The sequence below is a fragment of the Capricornis sumatraensis genome, chromosome 1 (genome assembly GCF_032405125.1).
Source record: "Capricornis sumatraensis isolate serow.1 chromosome 1, serow.2, whole genome shotgun sequence".
Classification (NCBI taxonomy): Eukaryota; Metazoa; Chordata; class Mammalia; order Artiodactyla; family Bovidae; genus Capricornis; species Capricornis sumatraensis.
Window position 1 is genome coordinate 219,632,911 of NC_091069.1, and position 18,184 is coordinate 219,651,094.

Sequence of the window (18,184 nt, forward strand, 5' to 3'; positions counted from 1 at the left end):
TTCTAGCCGAAACGCTCTAGAACCCAGGCATCTGGCAGAATAAGAGGCTCCACGTGCATTGACTGAAATGAACAATTCTTTATATGGAAAATTCAGTAGGAATAGCCACTGACAAATGCATACACCCAGAGTCAGAATGGTCTTGTCTGTTTTCATATAATGTCATCTTACACAGAAGGGCTTCTTGGTGACACTTACTGGCAAACAGTGAAGAACTCAAGCAATTATAAGGAGGACCAGACATCACACTATTGAGTCAAATGCTGCACATGCTGTGATCTTAGCCTCCACTAAATATCCCATCACCTAGAGCAACAATTTTCCATTAGGTAAAAAGTAAAGCAATGAAGACAGTCTTGACTATGCCACACTTAAATAATGCCACACGATCAGTAATCAGTTTAGTCACTGTTCATTAGTACAGTTAAGGAAAAAAATGAAAATTTTATGATTTCTTAAGACTGGAAACTCTTTCATGGGTAGCACACTGAGAGTCACTTTTGGAGCCCAAACTCTGAAAATTCAACAAGCAGGCATTACATAATGAAATAGGTTTTGTAAATCTTCTGAGCACTTTGAATTTTAAAAAGGCCATATTTAAGACTTCCTTGGTGGATCCAGTGGCTACAATTCTGTATTCCCAATGCAGGGGGCCCACATTCAATCCCTGGTCGGGGAACAAGAGTTCACATGCTACAACTGAAGATCCCATACGCCACAACTAAGACTCAGCACAAGTGAAGTTGCTCAGTCCTGTCCGACTCCTTGCAATCCCATGGACTGTAGCCTACCAGGCTCCTCCGTCCATGGAATTTTCCGGGCAAGAGTACTGGAGTGGGCTGCCATTTCCTTGTCCAGGGGATCTTCTCGAACCAGGGATAGAACCCAAGTCTCCCACATTGCAGGCATATGTTTTACCATTTGAGCCACCAGGGACTCAGCACAGCCAGATAAAAAAATAAAAATAAATTTTAAAAAAAACACTATCTAAAATGAGTGTTTCAAACTTAAATAAACTTTTGTAAGTTATTATGATACAGACATAGGATTACCATGTAGAAGCTAATCATTCTTAGTTGAAATATAACAAGAGATTAAATTACACAGGTAGGCATCTCTCCAAACTAAAACACTGCATTTCAAATAAAAACAGGAAAAAAAATGTAAAGGATAAAGATGCTTCTTTTTTATCATTTAATGGAGGTTGAGATGTTTTTGTTTTAAAAATTAAAAATAGACAAAAAATGTCCAGAATAGCCTCTTAATTATGTTACTATCAAAATGAAAACATTTAGATAAAATCATAAGAGATTTAAATTTTGTCAGGGAAATTAAAACAATAAAATGTTCATCTATAATTGAAATGAAATGACTTATTTCAGGGTTAACCAATTATGCATTTTTTTAAATCTCCATTTTATAGCTAAGTTGGAGAGGTTTAGAAACCTTCTCAAGCCTAACCTACTACCTGCTGGGGCTCAGGCTCGTTCTAAATCACGCTCTGATACACGAGCAATGCTATCGAGGTCCAAAGATTCTAGGACCCAAAACATCCTCTGTTCAAGAACTGCTGTTCCAAAGAGGAGTAAAAATGTGCACTGTGGTTTTCAGAAAATAAATTCTAATTAAAATCATATCTTACATGTTATAGTTATCAAAACAGTAATAATTCTGTGTAGCAATATAATTAATATAGAGATTTATCGTCATAGTTAAACCAAAGTACAAGTTAAAATGAAAGAGACTCATTTTGAAATCTGAACACCTGTCTAACCAGGACACACCATCTAAGGCTCTTGTTTTGTTCTCTTCACTAAAAGGAGAAAGATTTTTCATTTCTCTTAACAAAATGGGCAAGAATGGTGCTCCCCAAAAAAGCAATGAATGGGCTGAACAAAAGCAACGACTCAGGTTCTAAAAGAGGACTTTTCAAGCTGCAGTGCATATCACCACGCACACTCTCTTCTCTAAGGTTCAACAGGTCCTCTGAACATGAATTTTTAAGTATCCATGTCAGACACAAGATTGCCAAGATCTTTTCTTGTGGCAGAATCTGGCTTCAGAAGTTGTGTAACTAGCATAAAATACTAGGAGCTCTCACTGATCCGACCATGAATCCCATCTCTGCAGTAGCCCAAACTCACACACTAACCTGTTCATCACGCAATGTTCAATCTTGTGGTTCAAAAGGAAAATCTAGTATGCCTGCACACAGAGACGGAGCCAGGAGTACATTCACATTCCCATCACTACCTACCTGGCTCTGCCCTAAAGTGAGCAAAGTCCAGTGAACAAATGAACAATGTCCAGATTCACCAAGGGTATTCAAGTCCTTGTGGCAGGTCCAGCCTTTGTGGGCCCTGAAGCCTATACACTTTGGAGGCCCTCTAAGAAGAAATCAGGCACTATAGCAAATATTTAAAAGATGCCCTTGCAAAGTAAGCAGACTTAAAGCTTAAGCTTCACAAGTTGAATGATAAACCCACCTTTGACTCAAGTAAAAAACTCTCAATATTCAAACCATTTTGACCACCCAAAACAACAACTTTGCACAGCTCAATTTAGTACACCACTGCACAAGGCTCCAGAACAGCTATGTAGTTCCTCAGGACAGTAGAGTTCCCAACTGAGGTACAAACTGAGCTTCCCACCCTCATTAAAAATATAATAATAATGAAAGTTCTTCTAACAGTGCTTATGGAAAGTGAAATAGGGAAAGCCTACAGAAATCATTATGGACACTATGACTGCACTTTAAAAATAATATATACCTATCTTAACAAAGCAAGAGTGTGAAAATGTAAACAAGTAATTTTTGTATTTAAATGTTATGATCATGAGTTACTTTTTTCTTTTCCAACTAAATGTTGTTATATTACTGGCATAATTAAAAAGGAAAAATAAAAGGGATAAAATAGGGAGAAAAACAAGGAATATGGAGACCTCAGATAAAAATGTCTGCTGTGTCGATTTACTACACACTTAGCATCTATTTACACATCAGCAATTTGAAACAGACCTTAAAATTTACTTCAAGGGACAAAGATAAAAGCCAATTGAACAAATGAGAGGCTTCACACCTCTCCTTTTTAGAGAACCCAGATGTTTGTTAGTAAGGAATGTTTAAAGGCAAATGAAAGTGAACTTACTTTTTGCTTGCCTCACAGACATCTGTAATATTGGAGAAAAGATGGTGACTCTCGGTTTTGGTCATCGTATCACTCAGTGCTTTAGAATTTTTAAACATTCGTATCAAGATCTCCAAACTGAGTAAATATGAATGTTCAGAGGATATTACTTCAAAAATAGCCTGATGAGGAGGAAGAAGAAGAGTTGTTAATTCTTTCAATTAAAGAATTTAAATCGAGCTCTCATAATTCTGCTATAAGAATAACAGTATCTTTAAAAATGCAAAGCTGTAAGTATTAAAAAAAAAAAAAAAGTACATTACCAAACTACTGTCTTATATATAAGGCACATATACCCATATTTTGAGAAGCAGAGTCACTGGCTAGAGTGTAAATAGGAAAAAATGAAAGCACTTGGCATCCTGAGGTCATGTTTTGCCAGAGGGCAGAATCTCTGGGAGGAAGCTAGGGCAGGTCGTAAAACCTTAGGGTGACATTCATTAACCTTTGGGGTCATCTCCTCCAGCCCTGATTTCAAAGCATGCTGTTCTGGGACAGTGAAGATTTATGGACCTCCCTTGGGATTCAGAGACAATTTCTCACAAATCCATTTCTTCCCTCCCCTGTGGGTCCTTTCCCTCCCTGTGTTTTAATACAACTAATTTGTAGTTAATATGAGCAAATATTCTGGGTGTATTAAAGAGCATGACTGGACCTACCCTCAAAAGGTTCTTATCAGCCACAGGAATTCTTTTATATAAACTCATACAATTGAAAGTAATTCTGTCAATAAGCCACCCTTTCTCCTCTCTTCAGTGTCTCAAGAAGGAGTGAAGGACCCTCAGCAGAAACTCTTGGTGTCAGGCACACAGCAGTGGTTCACCTGATAAGCCTTCATTAACGATGAAAAGCCAACCCACATATGTGGAGAGATACCAACGCCCTCTGTAAGGAATTCATCTCAGGCCTTAACAAAATCAGATTCTCCTAGAATGGCCAGGCAGAGAGAATTCCTCCTCAGGGAGGGGTGGTGAACATCCTTGCAGGCTTGCGATTCCCATCCTTCCTGGAGATCTTTCCTAACAACAGAGCCACCATCACCTTGACCTCCAGGGCTCCTCCCCTTAGGGCCCGGCCCAGTGGGACCCAGAAGAGTCTCCTTATAAGAACTAGTGCCCCAGCTCAGGTCAGGTGGGAGCAGGCAGGCACAGGCAGGTGGACGCCCTGCTGCCGGTGGGCGGGCCATACTCTCTAATACTCTGTGAATCAGGTTAGTGGTGCTAATCTCATTGTTCACCTCTGTTCCTAGCATCCATAATCATGTAGGTAAGTCTTACTTCAACGTGCTGATCGAACCTTGGTTGTGTTCCAGGGACTTTAAGTGATATAACCATCTAATGATTATGTCATTAGATGTAAAGACAAGGACGTTAATAAGAGTTTCATTTAACTTGTACCTTGTGTAATTCAATTCAATTAATAAAATTATCCCCAGGAAATGTAATACAGACTAAAGAAAGTTCACTCTTCCCGACCAAAAATAGTGGATTTCAGGTTGCTGATGGATATGGTGCCTTGGAATGATTAAAAACATTTCAAAGTAGAGGCTTTTGTAAACAAATCCAAAATGTGAAGATTCAAACAAAATGATATGATAAACTATACAGAATAGATCACAGGAAAAGATGAGTATGTGGTAGTTTAATATTATACATTTAATGTAATAACTTAAAACATCCTGCATTAGAAACATCAACTACTTAAAGGCAAATCACATTAGATCTGTTAAATATCAGTATAAGAACAGAAATAAATCATAATTAGATTTGCTGCTATCATTACATTTTTATATCACAAATCTGAATAAATATTCTCAAAATGTAAGGGAAATGGAATAGATTTAAAAGAAAAGAAATATTCTAATAGGATCAGGACCCTGGAGAAGCTCTTGAGCTGTTCATGCCACCATGTTAACAGTAAAAAAAAAAAAATACCGCCTACTGTCTATCATTAGGAAAACATATTTTCTTTAGAAGTATTTATAGAATGGAATACTATATAGTAGTTTGAATAAACGACCTAGGTTAATATGTCTTTACATGGATAAATTTCAAAAACAATATTAAATGTAAAAAGCAGTCAACCAAAACATACGTTCAGAATATATCATCTATCTACATCTTAACAGGCACACAAAAACATATGTACATAAATAGATGTAATATGTGAACAGATGGATACACATAGATTCAAAATTATAGTTGTCTCTAGGGAGGAGAGGAGAGGAATGAAAGGAGAAGAATATAAGACTTCTATTTTATTGAAAGTCATATTTTCTTTATAAAAATTAGAAAAATTATAAATGTAATAATTTTTAAAATTCTCTGTGATGTATACAGCAATGTTATACATTATTCTGATTTTTTAAAAATAGTCCTATAATTCACCCTTATATTTTTGTGTAATTGCATGCCAATGAAATAAGAATGGGGTATTTCATATCCTCTATGGAATTTATTTATATGCATATATATGCCTAAGCTTATTTATCTCCAAACTCATATGTGTAAGTCAAAATGAAAGTGCTTTGAGAACTTCAAAATATTATTACAATGAGCAATTTTCTTAAGCTGCATTTACTAAATTTCAAGTTATGAAACTATTGCTATCTGTTCTATTTTTTTATTAAGCAAAGGTGTTTTGGTATAATTTTAGATTTCTAGAAATCTTGCAAAGAGGGTTCAGAGTTTTTCCACTATCATCCTTTTTCAGTTGAAGAATCTAATAATGTCTTTTCCATTTTTCAACGTATTTCTTCCAATGTAAATATTATACCTGGACTAGATGCTTTGTTAAGTTAAAATGACATTTTGTTTTTAGTTTTTGTTTGCTTAATTGCTCAGTCATGTCCAACTTTTTGCAATCCCATGGACTGCAGGGTCCTCTGTTCATGGGACTCTCTAGGAAAGAATACTGGAGTGGGTTTCTCCAGGGGATCTTCCTGACCCAGCGATTGAACCTGGGTCTCCTGCATTGCAGGCAGATTCTTTACAGTCTGAACCACTAGGGACTAGGTGCTTTGTTAAATTAAAATGTCACTGGGATATTTTAAATTTTCTTTTCTGGGAGCTTATATGTAATTTTATTGACAATAATTACATAACCTTTTCGTAAAAAAAAGAAAAGAAAATGAATACACTGTCAGAGGAAAATGCTCAACAAAACAGGCACCCCTGAGAATCCTAAAGAATCTGCTTGGTAGAAAATATACCTTTCGGAACTTCCCTGGCGGTCCAGTAAGACTCTGTGCTCCCAACGCAGGGGACTCGGGTTCAGTTCCTGGTTAGGGAACTAGATCCCACAAGCTGCAACTAAGATCCAGCACAGCCAAATAGATTAATAAAATTTCGGAAAAAAAAAAAAATACCTCTTGTCGCTTTCTTTCCTCCTGGCTAACTGTCTGAGATAATCCATTTCTTTTCACCTAGAGCAAAAAGCAAAATAAAGTTGAGCTCATTTACTTTCATAAACAACTTCTTTATTATGTAAGGCATAATTCTATGCCCTTCAAATTTGAATTAACTGCAAAATGCTGGATTCAGTACATATTAATTTTAAGTCTCATATCCCTCAGATGACATTTAATCACATTAATAAATTAGCATAGTACAACATTAAAGGAATGAAAAGTGTCTAGAACACTACCCAATGCGTTTGAGTTAATTTGTCCTGGTCTTAGTTCTGGCTATTCCTAAAATAATTACGAAATTAATCTCCCAATTCATAAGTGAAGAAGTCCCTGATAATAAAAAATAAAAGAAAGAAAGCCACCACCCTAAGAGTTTACTGCTTAGAAACCCTGGTCAGTGATACGGTATCCTTATTACATTGAAAGTGTAATTTTAACACCATGTGAACACTCTGTGAAAACAGAGACTCAACGGAACACCAATGCTCTTTACAAAAACCCAATCAAACAAGAAAACACAGTCCTCTTGGCCCAATTTCAACAGGTTTGGGGACATATTTAATTTTGACAAATAAGGATGTTAATCTGATATTCTTTGGTGAAGCAAGAGTACCTGCAAGAGCCAAGAATGCCAGTACCATACTTGTCCCTAGTTGAATTCCGAAGTCCTTATCGCAACTGTTACACATTTCTACTTGATCGCTGCAGTTCCTACCAAAATTCAGTCTCTAACTCAGAACAGAGGTTGAATTATGAACCCCATGAAGGCAGGACCTGGAGTCTGTTCTAATATACCTGGCCCTGAGTCCAGCACATGAAAGACATTCATGTTTTTCAGTTAGAGTTTAACGAAAAGTAAGGCATGTACACAAGACCAACCAATTAGATCTTGCACTTAACAGAAGAGCAGCAAAAAAGATGAATGTCCTCCCCTGTGCGAAAAAGCAATAGCAATAAAATGTAACAGAGGTCTTCAAACTTTCTGCTATCTACTTCCTAAAAAAGCTAAAAAACCATCTTCCCTTTAGACCCATTTTATGTTGACATTTCAATTTTTCATCCAAAATTTAAAGAATCTTAAAGACATATCTTCCTCTTAATTATAAATCTAGACATTTTAACCATGTGCTATCATATTCTTTTAAATGGGTCGCGAAGAGTCGGACATGACTGAGTGACTTCACTTTCACTTTTCACTTTCATGCACTGGAGAGGGAAATGGCAACCCACTCCAGTGTCCTTGCCTGGAGAATCCCAGGGACGGCAGAGCCTGGTGGGCTGCCGTCTATGGGGTCGCACAGAGTCAGACACAACTGAAGCGACAGCAGCAGCAGTGGAATATAAAAACCATCATGACAGTATCCACCATCATCCACTTAAAACATAAGAGGATTTTACATTATTCTTCTTTCTCCTTGAAAACCCATTTCTATGTCAATTTTCCCTCCAAATTTCCTGATATAATGCTGTGTCAGAGTATTTAGTCACTCTAGCATATTTAGGGCATAGATTTTTACATTTAATTTTCTAAAATTTCTTGTGATCCATGAGCTTTAAGTATAAAGACTCTTCTGGATTGTATAATCACTACAAACACCATTAATAATCCGTAATCAAAATGATGCAATTATTTCCAATTTCAATGCATTAAGCACTAAAAGCAAAATTTTACTAAGAATGCAACTCTGAGTGAGACGGGGTAGGGGTGTATGGTGGCTTCATTAAAGGAGGTTTTGCTGAAACCAATATTTCAAATTGACCCATTTTATTTTGTGCTGTGATTTAACATGCTGACACGGCGCACCAAACGCCAAAGTAAGATTTGAGATGGGCTTTCTTTAGAAAAATGGCAAAAGGGGTAACTGTGAAAACTGGAAACTGGAGAACAAAATCTGGTATAACACTTTAACTGCAGATACACTCTCAGCTTTAGAGAAAGAATGCCTAGGAATTGAGGATCTGGAAAATGGTCCCCTTAAAACTACTCCTGCCCACCTCGCCTGGTCTTGCTGAATGCAGGCGTGTGATGTGTACCTCAGTGTGAAGACCGCTGGTATACAGTTCTTTACATGGTGGGGTCAGGGAAATAAAGACAACTTATGTTACTGCCTTCAATCTGGCTGTTAGAAAAGATTATAGAGAGTTGTACAATAGAGTAGAAAGAGTCCTAAGTCAATAGTAAAATCAACAATCATTTACTGACTGCCAGGAAATATGCCAAGTATTTTATATCCCTGTGATCACTGAATCCTCAGAAAAACTCTAAAAAGCCAATACTATTCTTATGCCCATTTCACAGACAGTAATAACAACTAAGACTTAGGATTCCAGATCACATAGCTAACAGATAGGAAGGCCAGGATCCTCATCCAGGTATACCAACTCAAGGGGTCCCACTCTTAATCATGATATTATCAGGGACAGGGGACCCCCAGTTTTTCATGAAGGCACCTTATTTCTAAGGTTGGGTGATTGTCCCTAATGATGATCCCTTCTAATGCCAGGTCTGCACCAAGTCTCCATATGTTTGTTGTCACTGCACATATCATGGAATGTTCTCAGCCTTATCTACCATGCTGACACTGGGTCAGCCTGTCGGCAAGCAACCATGGTTAAAAAGGCGTCTTCATACATTTTAATAAGGGAGGAGACTGGCCAAAAGAATGAAACCATTCAGAGCTGCTCCCATTTGGTTAACGTTGAGCAGGAATTTCACAGGATTTCCTGCCTGACTCAAAGCCCAGCAGATCAATATCCTGGCGCTGTGCCCACAGTCTCGGCAGGTGATGTCACCAGCAAGAATTTCCACGCCACTAGCATCTCCATCCACAGCTACTACTCGGTTCAAACCCGGAAATCTTAAGGGGAAGAAAGTAAAGCATGTGGGCTTAGAGACCTACCCAGATACAGCTAGGTCACTGAGGGATTAAGAGTACTTCATCCTATCAAAAAGGAAAAAAAAAAAAGAAATCCCCAGCTAAAGTAGTTGCCCTTCTGAGGGAGAAGAGAGAAGGTAGTTTTGAAAAAGGCAAAGCACTCATGCATAGAATTATCATCTTTCACCAACATTAATAAAAAATGATCAACCATTCCTTTAACCAAGAAGTCACCAATTAGAAACCAGTAGCCCATACAGAACTGACTGATAAAGAAAACAAAGGTTCTAGAAAGTACATTCTTGGGTTATAATTAAGAAAGCTGACACATTCAAGGATCCAGAAGGCCAGGCCTGGAGTTATGACAAGCCAGCTCCACCTGGCTGACTTCCAGACCACCGCTTGGGGCCCGGCTGGACGGGTTCTTCTCCGGAGCCAAGAGCAAGCTTTTTGTCCACCTGAGATCTTCCACATGCAACTCTAAATTACACAGTACCTGAGAGCAGGTGCCTGGAGGCAGAAGATCAAGAGTGGGCAAGAGGGTTTCAGAGACTGAAGAATGTGGAAAATGAAACCAGAAAAAGAAAGGGAGAGGGGATATATAAGTGGGCCCCACAGAGACTGGCAGAAGACAGGCAGGAGAATGGGGAGAATGAAAACACAGAGCAAAATGTCAAGTGGAAAGAAACAAGGAAAGAAGGGGGAGGAAGGAGAGAGGGAAACAAAAGAAGAAAGACTGTGCAATGATTTTAATAGTATGTATCTCTGGAAATTTTCTATTCAAAACCAATGACCTATTGCTAAACTGAAGTAAAAATCACTGGTAAGCCCAGGCTTTTCTTTTGCACAAGCACACAAATATGTGTGTAAAACATATGTTTATAATAATACCTACAGTTTTTACGTTTACATGTTTTTTGCAGTTTGCACACTTTTGCTAAAAGAATTAAAATATCAAGTTTATCATATTTCTCCAAGTGTTCTCCTTGTTTCCACGTGTGGAAAAGATAATACACCAGCTTCCAAAATGGGATTCCTATTCTGTCATCTAAAATGAAATAAACTAAAGCATATAGGCTCTTTTTAAAACTTTTTACATATGTATCTTGGCAGTGGCGGCTCCAGAACACACAGACTGCCAAGCAACAAGCCTTTACAGCTCTCTTCTGACCTCGCTAGAACTTGCTCATTGCTTTAAATTTCCTATTTAACTATATCAACAATAAGTACAGTTATAAATGTAGTTGAATGAAACATTAAGTACTACACTCAGTTTGAGGTTCTTGGTTTTGTACAATCCAACTAATTCACAAAACTGTTCAAATCTTGCCATGGCAGATTCTATACTCTTAGGAGAACATGTGAATATATGTTAATATTTATTTGACATATATGACATATATTCAAAAAAAAAGTGGATAAAAATTAATTCAAATAAAACAAAACTGTAGCCCACAACTACAGTTCTGACATATGTTAAGAAATATGAACACATATTATGTGACTTGTCAAGGCAGTGAATGCAGGGAACTCACTAATCTCATAAGTTCTAAATTAATAATTATAAATTATATTTTTACTGCTGTAATTGGTATTAAAATTCTCCACCTATGATTTTTTTGTAATCAACATATTTTCCATGTTCAAAAGAGACAAAAATTAACAATTGGCTAAAACTAATAAAAAGCAGTAGGAGATATTTCATCAATGGATATACTGTCTAACTGGCCCCAAGATATAGTTTTTGAAATTTAAGGTAAACTCCCCAAAGGATAGATCCAAAAGTTGCTCTACCTAAAACTTATGCCAAGTTAGTCTGGGAAAGACAAATATCATATGATATGGCTTATATGTAGAATCTACAAAAATTACATAAATGAACTTATTTACAAAATAGAAACAGATTCACAGACATAGAAAGCAAACTTATGGCTACCAAATAGGAAAGGAGAAGGAGAGATAAATAAGGAATGTGTGATTAACAGGTGCACACTTCAACACAGAAGACAGATAAACAGCAAGGATGTGATTTATAGCACAGGGAACTATACTCAGTACTTTATAATAACCTATATGGGAAAAGAATAAAAAATAATAGATATATGTATATGTACAACTGAATCACTTTGCTCTACACCTGAAACATGACATTGTAAATTAACCAAGCTTCATTTTTTATGATTAAAAAAATGAATAAAATGGATGTTAATTTCCTTCAGGATCCTTTGCAAGTCTGAGCTTGTTAGATGACTATCTCATGAAGGAACAAGCAGGCTTTAGGTAGTAATTCCACTTCTGCACTCATCACAGCTACAGGTGATTTCACCTTGTGAAAAACTGTCTTAAGAAAACCTAGGCAATGTTCCTTGGCCTCTGACGCCACTGACTACGGTAGGTAGTAAAAGCCGGGTTCTCTTAAGTCTCCAAAAGAATCCTGAGGTTGCCGTGTATAACTAAACCTATCTACAGGATAGAGCCTGCCCTGTAACTGTGTACAGAGCCAAGAGGAATTAACCCAGTCTCTAGGCTGATCGGATCATTTTCTATGGGGTAAACAGGGATATGACCTCAGGCCCTCTATGACTTGACATTGTTTCTATATAGATAAGATGGGTGCACATTCTTTCTCTTTTAACCACCAGCCAAAGAAACCAGAATAGGAAGGCCTGCAAAAGACTGACCGACCAAAGAGACTCAGAAAAGTAGTCAATTAAAAATGAGATCAGATATTTATAATCCAAGTTCACTCAGGCTCCATAAAGCACTGATGTCCACTGAATACCCACTGGAGCTAAGACCTTCAAACTTAAGTTATCCATTTGCTGAAAACCAGCTGGTTTATTCATGCCTCCTGGTGACTCGCGATTCATGGGGCTTCTATTCTGGAGAGTTCAAGCGGGAAGAGAATGAATTGCAAAGTAAAATTATACCATGGGATACAATCACTCCTAGGTGTTTTCTACAGACTTAATACAAATTGAACAGTCCTGGAACTTCCAATGAGTTACGAGTTCTTTCATTTCAACAACACAGGAACAGCAGTTCTCTGAGAGTATGCTTGAAGTTCCTAAAATGAAAAATCTGCCACGGGCCTGAAACTGTCTTCTGAAAGTAGCCTCCACCTCGTCGACTGAGAAATCACTGAGACACTATCCACCTAAGCCACAAGCTGCTGCATACCAAGGGCCAGAAATCCAGATGATCAAAGATGAGATAACTGAGGTCAAGATGGGGACAGTGCCATATTTTTAAGGAGAAACAGGTACATAGATCACTATTTTTTAGAATAATGAGAGGTAGAAGACAATGGCCCATTTAATAAAATCATGTGCTTGATTTAAAAAGAATCTCCAGTGACATGCCGGGGATCTCATCGTTTGCTCAAAAAACCAGAGTGCTTCTCTCATCTACTTTTGCTAAAACAGTAACATTCTATAATCTTAAAACTATAAGTTCTATAAACTTAAAACTGAAAATTCTGTAATCCTCACCAAAATTCTTGAATCTCAAGAAACAGCAAGCCCTGCCAGCCCCCCAGAGGTAACCTCGGATCTGCTAAAACCGTGGCGAACGCAGATAAGGCAAAGCAGGGCTCGGGGCTCTGACCCTGCAATGGCCTGTGTCTCCCTGGATAGCCAGAGCCAGGATTCCTGACTGAGTCCCAGCTACTTCAACACAGATAGGAGGTAGAGAGTACAGACCACAAACAGCAAGGTCTTTAAGTAAACTGCAGTGCTTTGTAGAATTTAGGAGACAAGAGTACATGTGTTACTTTGTAGCCAGCCCCTGTAAACCAGCATCCTTTATTTAGCCAAGATCTGATTCAGAGTTCTGGTTGGTTCCTCTTGTATTTCTCCAACTACTGATGTATCCAATGCTTACCATGCACCAGGCACTGTTCTTGCACCAGGCACCATGCATCTAAATCTTCTAACAATACCGCAAGAAAGGTATTACTATTGCTATTTTACAAATAAGAAAACAGAGACACAGGAAAGTTAAGTCATCATGAGCCCTAATAAGTGGTCAAGCTGGTATTCAACTCAGGCGTGCCTGCTGCCCACAAGGACTAATTTCTTTACCACCACAGTGCATTGCCTTCTCACACTTCTGAATTTCTTCGAGGTATGTGTGACTTGCAGCTACCCTTCCTTTAAACTAAGGTCCTCCCCTAGGATACCTCAGAAACTGCATCCCCAAATGAATTCTCAGCTCTTGCCCCAGAGACAGCTAAGCTGTTGGCAGGGTGCCTGGCAATTTAACTTGTTGATTAGTCCTGACAGCCGTGGAATCTCCACAAATTCCTCTCTTTGACTTGTGGCTTTCAAAACCATTCACTCCCCTGTGAGCTACTGAGCCTGGACCCAGGTGGACTCAATCTCTATCCCCCAGTGACAGAGAAGCCCACTTCTGCTTTTTCTAACAACCAAGGGGAGAACATGAGATCAGGACATACATGAAAAGCTAATGTCACAGAAGTAAGATAAAAAGGAAAACTGGTTTTAGGGGGAAAAGGCAATTCTATAAAATAATTTCATAAAAGGTGAGCAGTTTTAAAAATTGGAATATTTAATAAAATACTGAGGAAGAGACCAGACTAATAATGGTGAACAGTGGAGGGAGTTGGGAATGGTGGTAAAACCATAGCAACTTTCAGTCTTGTGTTCAGTTTTGTAATAAGGTGAATGCACTTGCATTACCTTTGTAATTTAAAAATGACTATTTCAAAGAACTTAATTTAAATTTTGAATTTTAAATTGGAATATTAAGAACAAACTAATGACTAACCAAGGGGAATTGGTTAAAAGAACCAAACATTAAAAAAAAAAAAAATCTACCTATTTGATGAAATATAAATATGGGCTCTACAAAGGTTGTTATGGAAGAAAGTTTAATGACATGAAAAGTCATTTACAGTGTTGTTAAGAGAAAAAAATGGGTTAAGAAACAGCAGGTTTAATGACAAGCAAATATTTACAATATTATTAAAGGGAAAATATGAGCAAAAAGACAATATTATTTTATTAAGTTTTGCTTAAAGGAAGAGGAAAATTCTAAATACACATTAAGAAAAAAAAAGAGTCTGAAAAGTTATATGCCAAAATATCAACAGTGACTACATGGGAAGGATTTCAAACAATTTTTATTTTCTTCTTTTTATCTATTGGTACTTTTTAATTTTTCACTAATAAACATCTCTTAGCTTTGAAATTAAAGCATCACTTTTAATAAAAACTAAGTTTCAAAGTCTTTCTTCAAAAAAAGAAACAAAGCAAGTAGGGTAGGCAAATGGAACTGTTTAGAGATGCCAACAATACCTGCATTTCTTAGTTGCTGCCCACAGGAAAGCTCATGAGAGGTAACCATTCACAGATAAAAGTAGCTAAGATAAAGGCAAGCAATGAGAAAGGTTTCGGTCAAGCCCAAACCAGGCAGTGGCTTATGAGGCAGTGTTGACAATGAGTGATGACAGGCAGGTGCGCAGATGGGTGAACAGAGGAGGACAGGGTTAGAGGTGCATAACTGACAATGAAGCTGATGACACATGGTTGAAGGCATGAGTCAGGAAGGGGCTGATGAAGGCAGAACAGGTCTGAGGGGCTCTTCTTGCAGAAAAGGACACCTGTTTATAAAGGAGGTGCCAACATCTTTGTTGCCATTCTGTTCTTGCTTGTTATTTTTGTCAAGTGGCAGATGGATAGGAATGATCACCTCCAAACAGTAAATTCCTTAGAACAACACTGACACTGAAGTTAGTTTCCTAGATTTTCAATACAATCTAAACGAGCAAAACTGGTTTTGGAAAAGTGGGTACTAAAGTGAACTGATGTTTTACATGCAATGTTCAAAGCATGCCATGATCCCACTGGATAGGAATTACCTTATTATATGGAGGAGATCTGAGAAACAGGCATAGAATTACCAATATTCTCTCATTTACCTATATCTCAAGTTTCATTTTTAATTCAATTATTCAAGCAATTATTTTATACTTCTATTGTTTTTATTTTTGACTCTTCACCCATCTAGCCCATCTAGATTTAGTCATAATCTTTAGAGAGCACTTTCCTGACCTTTACCACTTTCTATGACATCTATCTGTGTCACTCATTTCTGCATTGTGCCCTAAGTTCTTTCAAAAACATCACATAGACCTTTTATTTCTATTGTCTCCTAAACCAGCTTCTAAGTTCCCACAGAGTAGGTACCGGCTTTAGGTTTGTTTTGTTTGCCCCATTCACCCCGATGCAGCAAAATACATATGAATTTTGGAGTCAGATACTAGCATTTTGAAACTACAAACTTATAATCACTAAGTGAATGGCAAAATAAACCCCCCAAATTTCTGATTGTCATCTACATCAGGGTAAAAACAAAACAGAAAGGACAGGACAGAAAATACAATAGTGCACTGTGTGTATTAAGAGTAACTTTCACTTTGTGAAGCTTTTGTTTGAGATACACAGACACGCGCACCCATGAACACACATACTAGGTTATAAGTAAAATGTATTTCTCATTATGTTGCTGCTGCTGCTGCTGAGTCACTTCAGTCATGTTCGACTCTGTGTGAACCCATAGACGGTAGCCCACCAGGCTCCCCCGTCCCTGGGATTCTCCAGGCAAGAACACTGGGGTGGGTTGCCATTTCCATCTCCAATGCATGAAAGTGAAAAGTGAAAGTGAAGTCGCTCAGTCGTGTCCGACTCCTAGCGACCCGATGGACTGCAGCCTCCCAGGCTCCTCCGTCCATGAGAGAGCAGACAGACCAGGCAAAAAGGGAAAAGAAGAAGACAACCAACAGACTACTTCTGAGATGAAGTCACATCATTGGCCAAGTACCTGCCTGATGGAAATGCGGTTTCTGCTCTTTCAGGGCCCTAGGTACACGTCCGTTATTTAGACAAACTTGAAAGGCTCTGCTCCAGGTAACCTCAAGACCATAAGAAAAACAGTAGGAGAGTAACCCTATTTGGCATCTCAGAGTTTCAGCTGCCTCAATATATGGTGGAGAAACAGCAGTCACCTTCATGGTATTGTCACAAGGATGATATAAGCTGAATGAAATGACCTAGTCCCATCCCCAGAGTACAGTATCCTCTGCAAATACTGGGTTAATACTGCACCTACATGTAAAAAAAATTAATATCATGATGATCCAGTGACGTGTTCCAGAGCTACAGCCACCGTGCAAGTCAGCCTCTACACTGCCTGCTCACACTGAGACCAGATGAGTATGAGTTTAGCAGACAGCAGCCATAAACCTTTGTATATCACTACCAGAAGCAGGGTTTCCTGCTGCCCCAAATGGGAACTGTTCCATTTTTATTATTGCAGTCAGATGAGTAGTAGAGTTTATTTCCTACACCAAAGGGGAAAATAATCTGCAATTTCCTTTCACTGGCAACTTCTGCAGAAGCTGTCCACTGGCTATATAGTCCTTATGCCCCCAAATAAGAGATATATAGGTAACAAATGCCAAATTGATCCTAAGACAGAAGAGTACAGATTAATCATGCAGAAAAGCAACAGGCTTTACATATTCTGGATAAATCAAACAAATTTAGCAACAAACTTTTAAGCACTAGCTCCATATTTACAGACTCAGTAGTAATTTCAATGGTGACAATTCCTCTATTCAGTCATCATGGAGACAAACCACTCTGTGGATGTGGAATGAATGGCCCCGTCACTGGACCAAGAGAAGAGACACCACAAGGGGACATCTTAAGGTCAAGAGGGCAAACACAAGAATCTGATGGATAATTTCCATAAGCCCAAGCTTAGTACTATAGAGCCCTTCCCCATAGGTATTCAGAACTCCTCAAGCAACTGAGCTGGGACTTTCCCTGGTGGTCCAGCGGTTAAGAATCCACCTTGCGATGCAGTGAACATGGGTTCAATTCCTGGTCGGGGAACTTAGATCCCTCATGCCGTGGAGCAAACTAAGCCCAAGCACCACAACTACTGAATTGGCACACCACAACTAGAGTTCACGAGCCTCAACGAAAGAGCCACAACTGAGATTAAGTGCAAATAATACATAAAAAAGTAAAGCAAAAGTAACCGAGCCTTCATTCCTTTTACTTAATTACACTGTATTCCTACAGACTCCTATTGTTCTTAAATGCATCCCATCCACCTCCCCAAAAGAAATTATCAAGTGGAGGACAAGGCTGTAATTTAATTTGATTTCATAGTGTGCAAACACCTAACATAGGTAGTTTTAAACTATGAACATACCAAATTTCCTAATGCATCAAAGACATTCATTAAATCCAGGATATAGCCAAGCAAATGTCAAGAACTTTTCTTTTCAAATAAAAATTAAAAACAGCCTCCACATAGTCCCTAAATAGGAAACTTTCTGGCTATTTTAACTGCTGGGTAGCTTTCTGTTATTGTTACTTATGGGATTAGGTTTTGCCTTCATTCATTCACTCATAAATTTATCACAGATTTACTGCAAGCCTACTGTAATTCAGGCACTGTTTCATGTGCTAGTGATATAATAGAGAATATAACAGACAACAATCTGCCTTCATGCAGTTTTTATCTCAGTGAGAAAATATGGATAATTAACAAGAAAAATAAATCACATAGTATGTTAGAGGGGTAAGTGTCAGGAAGAGGATAAGAAAAGTTAAGGAGGTGGTAGTGAAAGAGTCATGTGTAAGCTGCAGAGACAGCAAGTGCAAAGGTCCTGAGGC

The 18,184-nt window shown here is 38.1% G+C and overlaps 1 protein-coding gene across 1 annotated transcript in view; it reads right to left on the reverse strand.

The window, feature by feature from the left end:
• ARHGEF26 (Rho guanine nucleotide exchange factor 26) overlaps positions 1-18,184 on the reverse strand; it is a 141,217-nt gene that overhangs the window by 106,783 nt on the left and 16,250 nt on the right. The window contains exons 4-5 of the mRNA XM_068977057.1: positions 6,556-6,612; positions 3,150-3,310 (exon numbers count right to left, since the gene is read on the reverse strand). Of these exons, the coding sequence (XP_068833158.1) occupies positions 3,150-3,310; positions 6,556-6,612 (218 nt within the window). The remainder of the gene's footprint in view (positions 1-3,149; positions 3,311-6,555; positions 6,613-18,184) is intronic.